General features: G+C 49.5%; 1 protein-coding gene across 1 annotated transcript in view; it reads left to right on the forward strand.

The window, feature by feature from the left end:
• Positions 1 to 20915, forward strand: part of SGSM1 (small G protein signaling modulator 1) — an 84805-nt gene that overhangs the window by 13026 nt on the left and 50864 nt on the right. The window contains exons 4-11 of the mRNA XM_004701208.4: positions 885 to 1037; positions 2999 to 3066; positions 3294 to 3439; positions 3562 to 3693; positions 11820 to 11944; positions 14534 to 14601; positions 17003 to 17166; positions 17293 to 17428. Of these exons, the coding sequence (XP_004701265.2) occupies positions 885 to 1037; positions 2999 to 3066; positions 3294 to 3439; positions 3562 to 3693; positions 11820 to 11944; positions 14534 to 14601; positions 17003 to 17166; positions 17293 to 17428 (992 nt within the window). The remainder of the gene's footprint in view (positions 1 to 884; positions 1038 to 2998; positions 3067 to 3293; positions 3440 to 3561; positions 3694 to 11819; positions 11945 to 14533; positions 14602 to 17002; positions 17167 to 17292; positions 17429 to 20915) is intronic.

Raw genomic sequence — 20915 nt, forward strand, 5'->3', positions numbered from 1 at the left:
CTTGCTTCTGTCTCTCCTGTCAGCAAATACTATGAGAAGGATGCTCTTCTGATGGACCCGGTGGACGGCCCCATCCTTGCGTCTTTGTTGGGTAAGCATTTGGCTGCGCCCTGCTTTATCTGGACTCCCCGAAGGGGGGCAGGCCACAGAGGGCAGAGGCATTCCTCCCTGGACTCTTCCAGCTCTAGCACTTACCCCCCCCTCACCCCCACCCCCAAATGTTCTCTCAGCCTTCTCCACCCTCCTGCCCCTCTACCTGCTAGCCTTAGGACCTTTGCACGTGTTTTCCCCTGCAGCGGACTCACCCTTCCCTCTGACTCCCCAACACAGGCACCGGTGGGCCCCCCATCCCCCATCCCCACCCCAGCCAAATCCACTGTTGTTAGGAGAGGCTGTCAAGTCTGTTCCTGTATACAACACAAAATACTGCCCGGCCCAGCCACACCATTGTCCTTCGGTTTGACACCATAGTTGCAGCCACTGCATGTATCCATCATGTGGAGGGTTTTCCTCTTTTTCACTAAGGGGATGATAATCCCCCATACTCTCCTGCTTCTGAGTCATCCCCACCATCTGTCAGGGAGCCTTGACCGAGTAGCAGTTCCACACGAGTTGGGCTCCTAACTGGAAGGCCAGCATTCTGAAACCAGCAATTGCTGTTTGGGAGAGAGAGGAGACCTCCCACTTCCATATGGAGTGGCAGTCCTGGAAGCCACTCCGTCCTGGAGCTGCTCCGTCCTGGAGGCTCACTCTGAGTTGGAACTGACTCGATGGCAGTGAGGTGCTTTGGAGAGAAGCGGGGCACATTCTCGTTGCACCGCCATCCTGAGGGTGTTCTCTCGTGTGAAGAATCACTGTGTCCCCATCCTCTGTCTATCTGGAAGGCGGAGTCAGATCCAAGGCCTCCAGGACACCGCGCGGAAGCTGCCCAAGCTGCCCAGCCTGTCCCCTCTCGCCATCAAGCACCTGTGGATCCGCACGGCCCTGTTTGAGAAGGTCCTGGACAAGATTGTGCACTACCTGGTGGAAAACAGCAGGTGAGGGAGGGTCTGGGTGTGCTCTGCCTGTCTGTCCTCCGCACATGAGACTGGAGAGGGTTTAAGCAAAGGTCACCCAGAACCTGGGGGATGATTCAGGTGTTTGATATCAGTGCCGAGTATTTGGATGTCGTCAGCATTGACGTGATGGCAGTGAGGTTGGTTTATTTGGTGTTTGGAAACTTAAGGAGCCCTGATGGCGCAGTGAGATAAGTGTTGGGCTGATAACTACAAGGTTGGTGGTTCAAGCCCACCAGCCACTCCAAGGGGGAAAGGCTCTCTGTTCCTGTAAAGATTTGTAGTCTCAGAAACCCCAGGAAGCAGTTCTACTCTGTCCTAGAGGATGGAGTCAGAATCCACTCGGTGTGAATTTTCAACGAGTTAGAAACTGCAACACAACAACCAAGGAGCCTGGGGACACAGTGGTTAAACAAACCCACCAGCCACTCTGAGGGAGCCCAGTAAGGTAGCTTGTTCCCATCAACACCCACAGGCTTAGGAACTCTGGGGAGCAGCTCTCCTCCGTCCTATGGCATTGCAAGGATTTAGAAGTGAAAATTCTCTGTTTTGTTTTTTAACCAACAACTCACAGCACAGCGAAACCCTTGGCGCCTTGTTGACCATATCAGAGTTCTTTTGAAGGGTTGGAGGCCAGGCTGTGTTCATTGGCGCTGCAACCAGTTTCACCTGTACCACTTATCAGAGCAGGGAGACACCTGGTCCACCAAGCACTGAGCAGTATTTTATTGCTCCAGTATATTAAGAGGGAAGGAGCCCTGGTAACTTAGCAGGTATGCATTGGGCTGCTGTCCGCAAGGCCAGCTACACTGCAGGAGAAAGACCGGTTTTTCTATCCCATCAAAAGTTAGTTTCAATACATCGGTCAGTGTAAGACATGAAAAACAGCAATAATTTATAAATTATCAAGGGTTCATGAGGGAGGGAGGGTGGGGATGAGAAGTTGATACCAAGGGCTCAAGTAGGAAGAAAATGTTTTGAAAATGATGATGGCAACAAATGTACAAATGTGTTTGACACGATGGATGGATGGATTGTGATAAGAGTTGTACGAGCCTTCAGTAAAATGATTTTTTAAAAAGTTACAGTCTCAGAATCTCACAGGGGCAGTTCTGCCCTGTCCTGTAGCCTTGATGGCAGTGGTTTGGCTTTTGTTTTTTATATAAGGAGAGGTGTGGGCATCAGAGCTGGTTAGCGACTTCTTGTCTGACATGGAAAACACACACGGAGCAGGGACTCGAGGTTCCCACTCTGCTCACGACCAACTCTCTGGGCCACAAGCTCAAAACCTCCCTGCCATCGAGTCAATGCTGGCTGTCCTACCTATAGGACAGGTAGAACAGCCTCTGTGGGTTTTTGAGATGGTAACTCTTCATGGGAGTAGAAAGCTTCATCTTTGTCCCTCGAAGGAGCTGGAGGTTTTGAACTGCCGACCTTGTGGTTAGCCACCCAATGCATAACCCACTATGCTCCTGACCATACAAAGTACGTACTTCAAAACAGCCGTGGACAAAGAGTAAAAGCTCGTGGGATTTTTTCCCACCAGTTTTTGGAAGCCAGCCTCCTCTACTATATTTCAGTATTGGTGCCTGTCATCTGTTATCTTTCAGGGACCCAGAGCCCTGGTGGCTTGGTGGGTTACATGTTGGGCTGCTAACCTTGAAGTCAGCAGTTTGAAAACACCAACCCTTATGTGAGAGAAAGATGAAGCTTTCTACTCCCATAAAGAGTTAGTCTCAGAAACCCACAGGAGCAGCTCTGCCCTATCCTGTGGCTCACTAGGAGTCAGAATTCACGCAGGAAGAGTGAGCTGCAGACAGGGCAGAGGGGGTTCAGCAAGGGACTAGGGGAGATATTGCATCCAGTTAAGCCTACTCTTAGTCACTAGGTGTCAGTCGGCCCTCTGCTGGCCCTAACCCACTTGCTTCTGTCTCTCCTGTCAGCAAATACTATGAGAAGGATGCTCTTCTGATGGACCCGGTGGACGGCCCCATCCTTGCGTCTTTGTTGGGTAAACATTTGGCTGCGCCCTGCTTTATCTGGACTCCCCGAAGTCTGCTGGGAGGGCACCTGCTGAGAATCTCTTTCCCCTCCCCATGACCTGGCCACTGTGTGTGGCTCTCAGGGCCTTGTTCTGGGTTCCCTGAGGGGTAGGGCACTGGGTGGCCCATCTGGTGGTCGATGGGAGGGTGGGCTCTCCAGCACCTAGGACTCCCCCCTCACCCGTGCGCCCTGCAGTGGGGCCCTGTGCCCTGGAGTACACCAAGATGAAGACTGCAGACCACTTCTGGACTGACCCCTCAGCCGACGAGCTGGTCCAGAGACACCGCATCCACAGCTCTCACCTGCGCCAGGACTCACCCACCAAACGGCCCGCCCTCTGCGTAAGCGGGGGCAGGCTGGGGCTCCTTGGGAGGGGTTTGGGCTGAAGCCACCAACTCGGCAAGGGGGTGGGGTGTGAGGTAAGGGCCATGAAGGTCCCTCCAGGCTCCCACCCCACTTCCAGATCCAGAAGAGGCATTCGAGTGGCAGCATGGATGACAGGCCGTCTCTCTCAGCCCGAGACTACGTGGAGTCCTTGCATCAGAACTCCCGTGCCACCCTGCTCTACGGCAAGAACAATGTTCTAGTTCAGCCGGTGAGTGTCCAGACAGGCCTGGGGTCTGCCTCCACCCTGTGGGGACGGTTCCAGCTTGCTCATCCACCATCCATTCACTCATCTACTGCTGTCTCCAGCCAACTAGCCCTCTTTCATCTTCTTCTTCTTCTTCTTTTTTTAAACCATTTTATTAGGGGCACATACAACTCTTATCACCATCCATCCATACATCAATTGTGTAAAGCACATTTGTACATTCATTGCCCTCATCATTCTCAAAACATTTGCTCTCCACTTAAGCCCCTGGCATCAGCTCCTCATTTTTCCCCTCCTCCCTGCTTCCCCCTCCCTAACTAGCCTTCTTTCAGTCTCTCCATCTATCCACTAATCCATCCATACCTCCACCCATCACTCCTCTGTCCATCTTCCCACATTTATATGTGCCCACTCACTCATCCATCCATTTGTCTGCCCAGTTACCCATCTGTCCATCCATGCACCTGCCAGTATTACCAGCCAGATAGCTCACTTGTATTCTCTACATTCTCCTGTGCATCCACTCATGCAGCATCAGCCTCTGGTCGTCCATCCCTCTGCCACTGCTTGATCCGTTTGTGAGTCAGAGTTGACTGGTGGTGACTTTGGTTGAGTGAGTATCCATCGACCTGTCCACCATCCACCCATGCATTCATCAGTCACCTCCTCACTTTGTCAGCTAGCGTGTCTCTACTTCCCGTTCATTCATCCAGGTGCCCATTGTTTTTAATTTTGCTGATGTGTAACTCATGTATCATACAATTAAGTGGTTTAAATATACTAGAAAGAGTTGTACGATCATCAGCACAATTAATTTGGGAACATTTTCTTCATTCTTGTGTCTGTCATCATGCTCTTCCCATTTCCCCCCAAGCTCTCCTGTCATAACCTGAGGGACAATCAACCCAAGAACTGTATCTCTAGATGTACCTATCCAGGATTTCATACAAAAGTATACAGAAAACCCCAATGATGACAGCAAAATAAAACACAAAAACCTCAATCCAATCGAGAGCAGAAGAGAATAGAAAGTAGAACCAATTAAAAATGGATCATAAGGGAAAACCAATAATATATGAAGTTTTAACCTAACTATATCTGCAGTGATAATGATCCACTTTCCAGTGCACGTCCTCTGAGGGCAAGACTGTCCACATCCTGATAGGTGGTCTGAGGAAAGTCAGTGAAGGTTTTATCGGAGTGTGGAGCACTGCAAGTGATTTTGGGCTTTCACTGTCATCTGTGTCCATATTGTATCCATCTATTCACCCATCTATCCACCATCTGCCCAGGTATCCATAATCCACCCTCCTACCAATCTACTCCCATTGCATCCAAGTACCCACACAATCATCCATGTGCCTGTACTTTTATTCATTCATTCAGTCATCTCTTACCACTTGTCTATCAGTGTGTTGTATTGTGGTGGCTCGTGTGTTGCTGAGATGCTGGAAGCTATGTCACTGGAAATACTGGTAAGGTCATCCAAAGGGGACAGGTGTCAATAGTGCATCCAGACTAAGGACAGACTGAAGAAGGAATAGGCTGTCCACTTCTGAGGAATTAGCCACTGAAAACCTTACGGATAGCATTGCTCCATTGTCATAGACTGAAACCCTCATGAGCAGTTGTGAGGGTGGTACAGGACCTGGCAGTGTTTCATTCTGTGAACTGACTCAACGGCACCTCGCAACAACAGCATACATCCATCTACCCACCTGCTCATAATTCACTCTCCTTTACACCGACCTACTCTGAGTGGACAGTGGATCCATCTATGATCTGAACTCCAGTTATCCATCTTTGTGCCCATATGTTTATCCATCTATTCAGACATCTATCCACCCACACCCATAAAGGTTTACAGTCTTAGAAACCCTATGTGGCACTTCTACTCTGTCCTCAAGCATCACTATGAGCTATCATTGACCACCATTTACCCACCCGTTTGTGGACTCACCCATTCAGCTATGTGTGCATTCATCCTTCCATTCGTCCATCCATCTCTGCCTTCCCATCAGCCTACCACCTAAGCATCCGCCTCCCCAGCTCCATCTATGTGTTCCAGGCACTGCGTTGAGTGCCGTTAGCTGTGTCAGCTCATTCAGACCTCACAATAGCACTTCAAGAGCAGCACTATTGTGATTGTTCACACTGAGGCCCAGACAGCGAAGGTCAGAGTTCTAGTTTAAATCCAGGCTGGCGAACACCAGAGTCTACCATCCATGATCTACTTTCCTTCTGGTCTGCAGCACCAGGCTGGGCCCTGGGAAGGGGTGGTCAGTGAGGCACATGGAACCCCCTCCCTCAAGCTACATGCCATCCACACTGGCTGTCCCCTACCTAGGACAGGCACATTTGAGACCTCTAATGGTCCTGGACAAGCACCTCTTGCCCCTGGACCTCAGGGTGTACATCAGAGTGGGTACACGATGCTCTTTGCTCAAATATAAGAGGCACTATCTTTTCATAGAACCACCCAGGAATGAAGCATGCTAATTACCTTATGTAAGGTGGTGGTGGTGGGGTGTCTGGGCCACAGGAGAAAAGTTCACAAGGCTTGTGAAAAAGTGGGATGAAAGGATAATGGAATTTTTTCTAGGCACTTTCGATCTACCTTCATAGTTGGGAATTTTATTTTACACTGTTTTGAAAGAACTCTTTGAAACATAGACGGAGCTTAAGTTTCTGTTGCCTTCGAATCAAATACCACACTAATACGTTCATATAAGATAACAAATAATGTGGGGCTTCAGAGATGGTGGGGAAATTCCATCAACATTTGGAGACTCCCTGAGTACAAATGCAGAAGTGCAGATATTCCTAACCCTGCTTTGTAGTTCAGAGGCTGACTCTTTGAGAAGAACTCTTTTCGACCACAAGTTGTTGATGCCCTTGCCCTCTCACCCCGTTTTGTTTTCTTTCTCACTAAGAGACTAACACCCAGCCCAGCCCACTGCTCTCCAGTTGATTCCGACTCATAGTGGCCCAGTCTAGGGTTTCTGAGACTGTCCAGCTTTATGAGAGCAGAGAGACTCATCTTCCTCATCTAGTGCATTTGAACTGCTGACCTTACAGTTAGCAGCCCAACACCTAACCCACAATGCCATCGGGCTGGCAACATCAGAAGTATATACTCTGGGTTTTTATGGAAAAGGTGGTTCACCTCTTTATCAGGAGGATGGGAGCTGTAGCTTGTCTAGCAAGGGTGTTTATCCTCATCTCTGGAGCCTTCTACAGTCCCAGAAAACCCTTGTTTGTTGCTTTGCAAGAATACCTGGGGAGTGGGCCCCACTGCAGTGACAACAGCACGTCTGCGTTGCAGCATCACACGGACGGACGCCTTCATGCTTGTGCCTGCGCGGTGGAAACTGAGTGGGCTTTCCTTGTTCTCTTTCAAATGCTCTGAGACAGTGGTTTCGTGAAGGGTAGCCCACCGGTGTTGATTCCTGCCCAATAATTGCTACCCAGGTTGAGCTGTTATGGTGGTCATATTCTTCCCCAAATGTAAAGATGCTCCCCATTTCTGTTCAGGGGTCCTGTGGCCATCCATCTAGTTTCCCAGCCCCCCTTTACAACCTCATCTTCATTTTCAAGACCATGGAGCCTCATGGTTTTGTTGTGAGGTGCCATCAAGGTGGCCCCAACTCACGCCGATTGTATAACCCCTTCCTGTTATGATGTAATCGGGGGCGGGGGCGGGGCAGGGGCTTGCATGTCTCTGAAAGTGTAGCTATGTCGTGATTGGAAAAAAACTCCCTCCTCCTCCCCTCTCTGCGTGGACCTGGCTGCTGAGATCATGGCCGTCCCAGAGGCTGTGGACTACTTCCTTATCTTCCACCTGCTGGCTAAGCCTGGAATGCGATGCTAGTCACTCAAAACTCACTGCCCTCACGTCTGTTCTGACTTAGAGCAAGTCTGTGGTACAAGGTAGAATTGCCTCTGGTGGTTTCTGAGAATGTAACTGTGGTAGTTATATCATCTGTTACCAATTTGAGAGGATTAAGAGTGAAGGGGTGGAGTTTAGCCCCTTGATGGGTCATCACAGCTTGATGACCTCATTTGCAGGTGCTAAGGAGATAAATAGCTCATTGGAAGCAGGACACAGGCTGACTCCCTGGGAGACATTACGGCTGACAAGACACATGGAGCTATGCTAGTGCCCTGAGCTGGAGGAACCATGTGGAGACCCCTGCCAGCACTGAGATGCTTACAATGCCACTGGATCCACAAGACTTCCCACCCACTGGCCTGTGATCTTCCTGCATTGGGTGTCATTGCATTTGTGTCATGAGTCGGAAGAGGACTTTAGAGACTGGTATCAGACATATGAGCTAATATCAGACTTCTGGACTTGATGTGGAGTGGGCTAGGAGGTTTTCTTAATGTGAAATTACTCTTTATATAAAGCTCTTTCTTATACACACACACACACACACACACACAAAAGGCGGTCCCAACTCATAGCAGCCTGATGCACAACAAAATGCAACAAGTCGTGTCCTGTGCCACCCTCACAAGTGTCCTTATGTTTGAGCTCGTTGTTGCAGCCCTGTATCCATCCATTTTGCCCAGAACCTTCCTCTTTTTCACTTTACCAAGCAAGTCATCCTTCTCCAAGGACCGATCTCTCCTGAAAACATGTCCAAAGTACATGAGACAGAGTCTCGCCAGCTTTGCTTCGGAGGAGCGTTCTGGCTGTACTTCTTCCAAGACAGATTCGCTTGTTGTTTTGGCATCCACAGTGCTCTGAATATTCTTCTCCAGCACCATCGTTCGAATGCCTCGATTCTTCTTCGGTCTATTGAGTCTCATAGGGATGATTTTGTATAGATCGATAGATAGGGCACAGTGGCCCTGGGTAATATTGTTTTGTAAGCCAATCTGTTACTTAGCTGCAAGGTGACCCTCTGGGGTCTGCTTCAGTTCACAATTTTAAGAGTATCTCAGGGAAAGGGTCTGGGGCAGCACTCCAGTCTCAACTGGCCTAGTAAATTTGGATCTTTTAAGAAGTTGAAATTCGGTTCTACATTTGATCCCATCCTTTTCGGGATCCACCTGATGTGACCTGGATCAGAACAGTCAGCATGGATGGTCAGGCACCTTTTAGTGCTTCTGGTCTCAGAGTCAGTGAGGCCACGGCTCCTCTAAATGCTTCGTCCTGTAGATTAGTTTCTCAGAAGCTTCGTCTTCTTTCTCTTTAGCTCAAGAGGACTAGAAACCAATAGTTGTATCTTTGGTGGCCACTCACAACTTTTTAAGACTTCAGACATGATTCTCTCCAAATTAAGATGTAGGATATAAACTTTATGAACGATACAAGGCGGGGCTTCAAACGTTTTGGGGGAAATTCCATGATCCTTTAATCCCACTTTTCCTCAAGCCTGTTGAAGGTCCCTTGCGTGTACACATGGGTCCCCACATTTGCATACCTATCCATATCTGAGGCTGCACTTATAGATACATACCACTGACAGGCTTCTTCATAGATCTTATTACCCAGACTTTCTGGGCACCCACTTTCCCGGTCAAAGCAGATTCACAGTTTAACCCTCCTAAGACACTTTAAGCAACATGGAACTCTGAAAGGGCCAACCGTGTGAACACCTTGACTGGGTTTGTACAGGATCAGACAGGGACACCCCAAGGTGAGAGGCTGCCAATGATAAGCTGTATCCTGGGGTATATTCAAGCCTGACCCCGACACTGTGCATCTTAGAATTTATGGAGCACCACTCTGGTGTAACCAGAGGTGTGTGAGTGTAACCAGGTGTGTGAGAAGTGAGCTTGGTACACAGTAGGTGTTTAATAAGTGCTGCTCTGTTGACTGCACATGCTGTGACCTTCCTTCCTTCTCTCTTGGTGGAGGGGCTCCTCAGGTTAGCTACCTCCTCCATGGTGAAGCTTGGGGAGATGGGGCTCGCCACTCACCACTGCCACCTTCTGGAGCTAAAACCAAACCACGGTAGTGCAACAGGCCGGGCGAGGACGACGGTGGGGTATTTGGGGAAGAGGTTTCCGGGTACTATCTGAGGGATGGGATAGAGAGCTCAGATTTCTCCCTTAAGACTGGCCAGCATGATGCCACATGAACACCTTCTGTCTTGGAAAGGGGACAAAGAACTCCCCCTGACTCTAGAGCAGGGGGCTCATGCTTTTCCAGCATGCGAGCTACTTATAAAATGATCAAGTTAAAATGATCTACCAACTACAAAAATGCAAAGCATGTATTCTTTAATTTATTTATTACATTTCTTCATAAATGCATTGAGAATTCCTTATATGTACAATGTATGTTTATGTACCTTGCATAACCGCATGAGTCCGTATTATACAACACAACATAATTAACTATGTACATTTTTGGTCATTACCTGAGTTTACTCTGATGACTTGCACTGAATGGAATGAGCCAGGGATGCATAGTGCGGACAGTAGCTGCTGACAGCCAAACTCAAGCACACTTCCAAATGATCATCAGTCATGGTGGAACAGGACTTGGACTTAATGATTTTTATGTGGGAAAAGGCTGACTCACATAAATAAGTAGAGCCGAATAATGCAGTCAAGGAGGTAGCACATTTTCTCATGTTTGGGTACTTTCCCTCTGCGAGTAAGTTCCAGAACTGTTCCTGCGCTCTGGACTTCAGCTGAATGTCGGCTTGTACTGTCAGAATCTCCCATTCCTATGAAAATGATACGTTTTTGTCTTTTTTTTTTTCCTTTCACTGACTTGGCTTTCCCCTTGCAGTCAGCCTCATTTCGTCTCTTTTGTGAGATGGAGGAAGATTTTGTGGATTGGTGACGGAGATATGGGATAATGTTGGACTTGTGAGCTTGGGCAGCTGTGGGTAGGGATGTTTTCTTGGTGTGCATTTTACATTTATATAAAACTCTCTTATACACGAGTTTCTGTGGATTTGTTTCTCCAAAGTTCCCAGACTAACCCATTCATGTAGATGTGTGAACCCCCATTCAGTGGTTTCTTTAGGATTTTTACTTCCTTGAGCTCCACATTTTTCTCTACCCACAACATTGCCAGGTGACGATACTTGACTTTCGTTAAAACACTTTATCGGGAAAGGTCAGGTGTTTCACCACAACTTTTCCAGTAGGAATACCTTCTACGTCAGTTCAATTGTGCGTCAAGCGGTTTCACATATCTTAGCTCCAAACTTATCTCCAGGAGATTCCTGAATATAAAGGAAGAGAGAATCCTTCTGGGGCTTAGCCTGCCTCTACTCAATGGGGCCTCAAACACTTTCACTTATCTCAGCTCAAACCCTAACTCCTGGGCTTGCTTCGGTGTGAAGGAAAAGAGTAAATCCTGAATTTCCTGGGCTGCCCTTGTGTGTTGCCTCACTCAAGAGATCCGTTTGTCATTTCAAGAGGGCCCCCAGCACTTCCTTTTTCTATGGTCAACAAGCATTACCATTTCCCATAATCATTAGGATATGGGGAACCTTGAATCCTGCAAGTTCCTGTGTGTCCTAATTGCATTAAACAATGGAGCTTTATCGTTTTTGTCTTCTTATGTGGTCCAGCTCCCCCACTCGTTTTAATATCCTTTCTTACGTTTAAGAGAAAAAAACCAATGTCTAAAAATTGGCGATAACTTAGCTTGTCAGTTGTGCTGCACTTAGCGCGTTGTTTGACACCTAAGATTGCATCTGCATATCAGTTAAGTGATGGGACTGATGACAGGCTTATGTCTGTTTTTTAATGCCCTGCGATCTACCCACACTACATTTGCAATCGACTAGTAGATCGAGGTTGACGTATTGAGCACCCCTGCTCTAGAGAAAGCCTTCCCCTGTGGCAGGACCTTGTGGCCTTGGGATTGGGGGTGGGGGGTATGGCTCTGAAAGTGTTGGGGGGCGGGTAGGGCAACCTTCACAGTTGCACCCTGGTACCTTCTCCTGGACTTCCATCTGCAGAAAGCTCTAGCTTTGCATGGCCACCTGCAAGAAGATCAGAGGGATGCCCCGCTGAAGATGGCCGTGTCCTTGAAGGGACCCACCCAAGTGCTTGGTTCAGGCTAAATGTCCTAGAACCCAATGGGGCAGGACCAACATCTGCCTTGAATTCGGCACCATGGTCAGAGTTGAGTTGTCCCTCTTTCTCCACAGAGGGATGACATGGAGGCTGTGCCGGGGTACCTGTCCCTGCACCAGACAGCGGATACTATGACCTTGAAGTGGACACCCAACCAGCTGATGAATGGGTCTGTGGGGGACCTGGACTATGAAAAGAGGTAAAGTACTGGTCCTTTGTATGTCCCTTAGACACTGCCCCACCCCCACTTTCCTTGGTACCAGGGACCATCCCTCCTTGGGGTGAGGGAGCTAGTGCCCTGCCCCTGCCTATTATGATTCCTGGCTGCTATGGCCACTTGGCCCATGAGCAAGGCAAAGGCTGAGCAGGAGCCAGAACCTGCTGGAAGAATCTGAGGGCACGGAAAGTTAGTCCTGCTGAAAACACCACCCAGAGAGAGAAAGCTGGACAAAGACTTTATAAACTTCCCAGGGACGATACTCTTCAGTCCTCTGTCCCCACCCCACTTCCAGTCACCCAATAAAAGCAGGGCTGAGTCACTTGTGAAATTCCACGATGCATCACACCCACCAAGGCTTCCAAGTCCTGCTTGGCAGGAAAAATAACTCTCCCAGCACATCACTGATCTACGGGGTCCTGGGTGACAAACAGCATTGTCCTTCTGGCCCAGTCAAGGGCATAGTAGGTTACAAGTTGGGCTTCTAACCTCAAGATCAGCAAGCAGTTTGAACCCATCAGTGGCACCGAGGGAGGAAGATGAGGTCTTAAGCTCCTGTGAAGAGTGACCGCCTCAGCAGTCCACAGGGGCAGGTCTGCTCCGTCCTCTGCAGTCACCGTGAGTCAGAATCGACTCAGCAGCAGTGAGGGGGGTTGCTTTTGGTTGTCTAAGCCTAACACAATAGGAATCTTACTGTGCAACAGCTAAGGCAACAGTTCTGCTGATGGAAAAGTTGGTGCTATGTAATAAAAGCCTGGTGATCTCCTGTAGAAAAAATCCACTCTCTGAGCTACCTTGAGTTGGAATCCCCACAGTGGGTCCACTGGTTTGGGAAAACCACGCAGCAGAAGAATGGCTGTCTCCATCATTCTTCTTTGGGGGATCTTGGCAACGGGCAGGAGAACTCCTTGTTTCTGCTTCTGTGAGCCTGGGTCTCATTTCAGTTTGACTTGGGTGTTTTCCTGCTTCTGTGTTTGTTTAAAACAGGGATCCTCAAGCTTTTAAAACAGGGGACCAGTTCACTGTCCCTCAGACCCGTTGGAGGGCCGGACTATAGTTTAAAAAAACACTATGAACAAATTCCTATGCACACTGAACATATTTTATTTTGGATTGAAAAAACAAACAGAGCAAAAACTCCCAGTGGGCTGGATACATGTCCTCGGCGGGGCCGCAGTTTGAGGACACCTGGTTTAAAACAATGGTGGTTAGTATACATTAGAAAGAGTTGTTTGCCAGGTTGTATTGTCACAAACTGTTGGCTGCCTCACCACTTCTCATGTGAAAGAATCAATGATACCCATCACGACTGTCCATTTCTAGATTCTTTCCTCTTCCTTGAAAGAAGCTGGGTGTCCCCTAAGCCATGAGGGTCCCTCTTACCCTCCCTCATCCTCAGCCCTGCTTACCACGCTGAAACCACCTTGGTTTCTGTGCACTTGCTGTCTTAGATAGTTTGCTTAAGTAGAATGATACGCTATCTGCCCCTTTGTGATTATTCCACTCTATGGGTGCTAGTTTTCTAAAAACCAAAACCAAAGCCTTGTGTTGCAATAATTCAACCCAAAGATAGACAGAGACAGGTGCCTGCTGTCCATCCCTCACAGCCCTCGCTTACCCCAGTCCTTCTCTTCTCCACCCTCTGAAGCAGAACACGGGCATCACAGCACCTCGCCTGAGACCCTGTTAAAAAGGCAGCTCGAAAACAGAAAGACTCTTCTTAGGAAATCTAAGCAGAATGCCATCACTGTGCTTGGTTTTGCTGTTGTATGAGGAATTGTTTGCCTCAGTATGCGAATGCCAGGCCCCACCAAGTTACACTTGGGAGACTTGTGAAGTCAAGGCCGCTGAGTGACTCTTTAACTGCTGCCCCGGAGTTAGAGTCTCGGTTCATTGAGACTGTTAGATGCTGGTGACAGAAAGCCAGACACAAGCTGGCTTAAACACTGGTTCACATGAAATGGACAAACAAGCAAGCAAGCAGAGGGGCTGGCTTTGGGTACAGCTGGATCCAGGGACTCTGATGATGTCTATCACGAAGACCGGAACTCTTTCTCTCTTTTGGCTCTGCTTTCCTCCCTGTGGATTCCTTTTTTTTTTTTTTTTGCCATGGCCCTCAATGTCCATATTCCTGTCACCCTGGCCATTACGGTCTTAGCTGGGAAAAACTCTTTCCCAGTCACTGTCACACCAGCCCAGGAGATAAATCTCAGTGGTTCTGCCTGAGACCGTCCCTGCTCCAGTCGCTGTGGTTCAGGCAGTAGAATATGCTGATTGGCTCGACCTGAGTCAGATGCTCTGGGACGGTGAGTGGAGTGTAGATGGCAGAGGCTCACCTCCAACACATGGGTGGAGAATGGGACCCTCTAGGAAAATTGGGGTGGGGGTGCCAGAGGAAGTGGGGAGAAGGTCTGGGACCCAGATGCTGGGGTGGTGGGCCCTGGTGAGCTGCTTGGATGAAGAGAATGGAGAAGCTTATGGATTCTGGTCTTCTGGCCTCCTGGACCCCTCCCCCTGACGGGTGGGCAGGTACACTGCATCCTGCTCACCGCACACGTCCTCCTTTGCCAGCGTCTACTGGGACTACGCCATGACCATCCACTTGGAGGAGATTGTCTATCTCCACTGCCACCAGCAAGGTAGGGACTAGGGGTGAGTCAGGGGCCGGGCTGGGGGCTTCTACCTAGACCCCTTGGCTGTCTACCACCTCATCATTTTGTCGTGTTATGAGACCCTGTGGAAGGTGTCCTTTGGTCCCCATGAGACCTTAAGCATCAGACTTCACCTTTCTGTGCCTCAGTTTACCCATCTGTAAAGTGGGGGTCCTAGCAGCAGCCAGTCACAGGGTCATAGTGAGGATTGGATGCTGTGAGCAAGGCTGTAGCTGGTGACATTGATGGAGCAAGCCCAAGGGGCCCAGGATGATATTGTCACAGCAGTGGTGGCTCGGTGGTCTGCAGTATGAAATTAAAAGTAACACGGGGGAGGAGATAGGGGCCAGCCCCCACCGTTAATCACGGGTTCAGTAATACTACTTCTGGGTTCAGTAATGCACAATTGTACGGTTGAGATATATAAATATTATATTAAAGTCATCGAGAGCATGAGAGATAATACAATAATACAGTCAGACATATTACATGGTAACATTGCTCACTTCCGCCCCGCTTGGTGGTCCTCGTGGGGGAAACCTGGCTGCCAGAGCAGGAGCCACCTCTTGGGAGCAGCCCTCCCATCCATCGCCCTCATGGGAGCAGCCCTCATGGGAAGCAGCCCTCCTTCCTCAGCCACCCTCGGCCAGCCACCCTCCCGAGAACCAGGGAGCCTCCTTATTTATTGCTAACCACGCATCATATTACTTTAGGGGGATACATCACAGCATCATGCATCACAGAGAGGGGCAATACAATTCACAACAACCTGCGTCATAGGGAGGGATTGCAACATAGGCAATACAAGCAATAGGAGGGGGATGACCTAGTCATCTTAGAGTGGTCCCGGGCTTGCCTTTGGGCACTGCTTCAAGGTAACAATGTCAGAAGGGAATGGGCCCTATTTGTTGTGGGATAAACAGTGGTGTCTGCTTGATCTAGACAGCTGATACCTCTCAGTGAGAATGACTCCCAATCCACTCTTGATGTTTGATGTTAGGGAGAATAACCTCTGACCTACTTTCGCTGCCTAGTGAACAATTATTCTCAAGCTAAGTCTGGCATATATTTTGGGGAGACAACTTAAGAGAAATCCTCACAGTGGTCAGTCTGTGGTAGAAGTAAGGAAGAAACTTGATTTGCACACATAGCCGATCCATGCCAGATTTGAACTCAGAGCTTTGTGATGCCATGGCTATTGCTCTAGAGATCTGGACTCCATGGTGGGTGCCCTTCTTAAAGCCTGAGAAGATGTGAGGGCCATCTTGCTGTAGAAAGTACAGACTGTGATTTCCCCAAGGAGCCCTGGTGGTACTGTGTGTCAGGTGTTGGCCAACTAACCACATGGGCGGTGGTTCAAACCCATCAGCCTCTCCCAGGGAGAAAGTTGAGGCTGTCAGCTCGCATAAAGATTTTCAAACTTGGCAGTGGTATTTTTCTTTGAGTGCTTCACCAAAGCACAGCATAGAAGCCCTAGTGGAGAAGTGGGCTACAGGTTGGGCTGCTAACCACAGGTCAGCAGTTTGAAACCATCACATGCTCCGCAGGAAAAAGATGAGGCGCCCTGCTCTCGTAGAGATTTCCAGTCTCAGAAACTCCCCGGGGCAGCTCTATTCTGTCCTGTAGGATCACTAGGAGTCAGAATCGACTTGATGGCAGGGAGTTTGGTTCTGAAGGCCCACAGCACAGGAATTAAGAAAGATCACATCCTTTGTAACCAACAGATGAGTTCAGACCCTGGCCCTGCCATGTACACACTGTGTGACCTGGGGAAAGTGGCTTAACCTCTCTGAGCCTCTGGTTCATTATTTGTAACATAGACAACAATTGAGAGGACTCATAGGATGGCTTTTAACCTTTGTTAACCAATGTTAGCAATTGGCAGTTCAAACCCACCAGCTGCTCCTTGGAAGAAAGATGAGGCTTTCTGCTTCTGTCAAGACTGACAGCCTCGGAAGCCCACCCGACAGGCTGTTCTACTCTGTCCTAAGAGGCCAGCTGTGGGTGGGATAGCGCTGTGAGCATGCACTGCTCTGGGCAGACAGGAAGTGCCCAGTCCAGGCTCGATGGTGTCCCGCTTGCCCTGAGGAGATCCAGGTGTGGAAGCTCCCCCAGAAAGCTAGGCCAGGTCAATTTGTAGGTGGCAACAGAAGGTCCTTGAAGTGGGGTAGAGGTGTGGCGACACCTTTTTCTTCTCATGTTCCTTGCTTAGGGAGTTTGTCCTATTTTTCTCTATCTTGGCCTCTGGTTCCTCAGTCCAAGCTGGCTGCTGGGTGGGTGGGAGCAGGGTTCGCTGGGTCTGCGGCCCTGGGGGATAGGATTGCTGGAAGGGCCCAAGTCCCAGGCAGCCTACTGACTCCTTGCTGCTCTTCTCCGGCTGTGGCGGCAGTGGACAGCGGCGGGACAGTGGTGTTGGTCAGCCAGGATGGGGTCCAGCGGCCGCCATTCCGCTTCCCCAGGGGCGGGCACCTCCTGCAGTTCCTCTCATGTCTGGAGAACGGGCTGCTCCCCCATGGGCAGCTGGACCCCCCACTCTGGTCCCAGCGGGGGAAGGTGAGTGTTCTGGGGGGTATACCTGTGCTTACCCGGGAGGGTGGGGTCATGTGCACCCTCCTGGGACCCGTGGGCTGTGCTAAGTGAGGGGAGGGCAGGCTTGTCCCTAGCTCTCTGCTCCCTCAGGGAAAAGTCTTCCCCAAACTGCGCAAGCGAGGCCCCCAGGGCTCGGCCGAGTCCACATCATCGTCAGACAAGGAGGATGACGAGGCCACGGACTACGTGTTCAGGATCATCTATCCCGGCATGCAGTCTGAGTTCGGTAAGCTTCCCTGAGTGTGTGTCCCCCTCCCCCTGCCCTTCCCTGGCCTCTGAGACCTGCCTCTTAGTGATTCTGGGGCCAGCAGGAGGGGGGGAGGAGGGTGAAGGGGGGCCGTTCTTATCTTGAGGGTCTCAGTTTCTTCCTAAATGAGAATAAGAACTACCCTCTACTTAGCAACTAGGAGTCCTGGTGGTATAGTGGTTACCCTGTGGTTAGCAGTTTGAAGCCATCAGTTGCTCTGCAGGAACCCACAGGCTCAGTTCTGCCCCACCCTATGGAGCCACTCGGCTTCAGAATTGACTGGATGGCAGTGAGTTGAGTTTGATGTAATGAATGAAGGAGCCCTGGTGGAGAAATTGGGTAAGCAGTGGGCTGCTGAACATAAGGTCAGTGGTTCAAGCCCACCAGTCATTCCTTGGAAGAAAGATGAGGCTGTCTGCTCCTGTTTCCAATAGTCTTGGGCACCCTAGGGAGCAGTTCTTCCCTGACCTGTTGGGTCACTGTGAGTCAGAATCAGCTCATTGGCACAGGTTTGGCTTGTTCAACCTACACCAGAAGGGGGCTGGTGGCACTGTGGATCTGTATACAGTTGTTATGAGTAGGAAGTGATTGGATAGCAGTGGGGCCGCTCACTTTTGGGGAGCCGGGTGATTTTCCTCTCACTGCCACTGAGTCGATTCCAACTCACAGTGACCCAGTAGAACAGGGAGAACCGCTCCTGTGGGTTCCGAGACTGCATCTCTTTATGGGAGTAGGGAGCCTCCTCTTTCTCCCACAGAGCAGCTGGATTGAACTACTGACCTTGTGGTTAGAAGTCCAGTGTGTAACTGGGGTTCCTTCTGAACCTGTTTCCTCTCCCATAAAAGAAATGAACCTCTCACAGGACTATTTGAATGATAAGGCAGTCCCCTGTCTACCCCAGCACACAATAAAAAAAGAACAACTCACTGCCATCGAGTTGATGCCAACTCATAGAGACCCTATAAAATAGAGCAGAACTGTCTCTGTGGGTTTCCGAGACTAATTTTTCACGGGAGTAAAGATCCTCATCTTTCTCCCACAGGGCAATCAGTGGTTTCAAACTGCTGACTTGGTGGGTCGCAATCCAGTTCTTATGCCACCAGGGCTTCTTAACCCAGTACCCAGGACATAATAAAAGCCCACTGCCGTGAGGTCTGTTCAGACTCTTAGTGCCCCTACAGGACAGAGTCGGACTGACCACTAGGGTTTCCGAGACGAGGCAGTCACATCTTTCTCCTAAGGTGGGTTTGAACCACTGACCTTACAGTTAGCAGTCTATACTTGGCTCATTGCCAAGTATAGTAATTCATTCTTTAGGGTCCCGCCACCCAACCCAGACCTGGTGTCTCACCAGTTCTTTTTGTTTTGTGTCTCAAGTTGCTCCCGACACCTTGGGCAACCCTTCCCCTCTCTACAAGGGCCCTGCCTGGACCGCGATTCCTGTGGGCCAGTCTCTGCTGGTGGTGCACAGGGGGAGTCGGTGGGCACGAGCCAGATGGGACACCACCCTCCCAACACCGGGTCTGAAGGAGCAGCCCCCCAGTAATGTCTGGGCTCCCCCCACACACCCATGGGCTGTGTGCCGACCACCTCCACCACGTTGTCATTTGAGCCTTGGTCCCAGGGAAGTGGGTGCAGGGGAAAGACCAATGCCTGGAGGGTTGTGTCCCTTTGGTAGAAAGCGATTGATTAATATTGTCTGCACTACGGAGCTGGTGGAAGAGCATGTGCTACCCCTAGACTAAGTTGATCAGTGCTTCCCTGAAATAGGTTAAGATCTGAACCTATTTTTCTAGAACAGTCCACAAGAGACTTAATGTTTTGTTTTTCAAAGAAATCATTTTATTCGGGCTCTTACAGTTCTTCTAACAATCCATACATCAATTGTATCAAGCACATTTGTACATATGTTGCCATAATCATTTCCAAAACATTTTCTTTCTACTTGAACCCTTGGTATCAGCTCCTCCTTTTTTCCCTCCCTCCATCGTCATCCCATCCTTGTGAACCTTTGATAAATTATTATTTTCATATCTTATACCATCCGCTGTCTCTCTTCACCCACGTTTCTGTTGTTCGTCCCCATGGGAGGGAGTGGTTGTACATCGATCATTGCAATTGGTTCCCCTATCTCCCCCTTCTTCCGCCACCTTCCCCCTACCCTCATGGTGTCACTTCTCTCATTATTAGTCCCCTTAGGTGTTTATCTGTGCTGGCTTCTGTGTGTCAAGAGCTCTTATCTGTACCAGTGCTCTGGTCTAGCCAGATTTGTAAGATAGAACTGGGGTCATGATAGTGGAGGGGAGGAAGCATTAAAGAACGAGAGAAATGTGTGTTTTGTCAGAGTTATACTCCACCCTGGCTGGCTTGTCTCTTCCTTGTGACCCTTCTGTGAGTGGATGTCCAATTGTTGGCATCAAAATGGTTGTTTGGTTTGGATCTCTGGTGCCTGATACCTGATCCCGTGGACACCTTGTGATCACATGGGTTGGTGTGCTTCTTCCTTAATGGTCTTTCTTGGTGGACTCAGGTGAAGTCAGATCCAGAACTCCCCTGCCCTTGCAGCCTGAGAGAAGATGTAGATGGCTTTCAGAAGCATGGTACATGGGGCAAATGCCCTCCCCTGTGCATTCCTACAGTAAGAGTTGGCCAACCTCATACTAGACAGCCCACAAGTCTACAGCGCCTCTTACACAGTTATTGTTAGATGCCATCGAGTCAGCCCAACTCATGGCGACCCCGTGTACACCAGAAGGACACGCTGCCCGGTCCTGTGCCATCCTCACAGTCACTCTTAGGTTGGAGCCCTTGTTGCAGCCACTGTGCCGTCCTATCTCACGGAGGTCTTCCTCTTTTCCACTGCCCCTCTACTCTACCAGCAGGTGTCCTTCTCCAGGGACTAGCCCCTTCCTGTCACGTGTCTGATGCGCATGAGATGAACTATTTTCACTTTAAGGGACTGAAAAGAGATCGCAAAGAAAGTCCTGGTAATCTTCTCCAGTGAAACTGAGAGTTGAGAGACTTGTGTGGACAGTTCTGGGGTCTCTATGGGGTGGAATTGCCTTGATGGCCCCCGACAACATAAATGTGTGTGTGTGTGTGTGTAAGTATGTATGTGTCTATGTATGTATATACAAGGGAGGCAGGCATCAAAAAAGCTCATGGAAAAATTGGAATTGAAAGATGATGGGATTTTTCCATGAATGTTTTGTTTTCTTATTCTCTTTTCTTTGTTCCTTTTTAAAATACTTTCACCCTCCGCTGTATGAGCCCTACTGACCTGACTTATCCTGCATGCCCAGTCGCTGGGCATGGAAACAAATCTTTTTTTGGGAGAACCAACCTTTTTGCTTGTTTGAAACCAACTTGTCTGTCACAAAAAAATGTAAGTCCGTTTCCATTTGCTTCCTCCTCTGAGAGCCCTGAGGAGCAGCGCTTGCATCTGATGGGTAAGGGCTCTACAGGG

The sequence above is a fragment of the Echinops telfairi genome, unplaced genomic scaffold (assembly GCF_000313985.2).
Source record: "Echinops telfairi isolate 266 unplaced genomic scaffold, ASM31398v2 ScPeMD7_70;HRSCAF=299, whole genome shotgun sequence".
NCBI classification, from domain to species: Eukaryota; Metazoa; Chordata; class Mammalia; order Afrosoricida; family Tenrecidae; genus Echinops; species Echinops telfairi.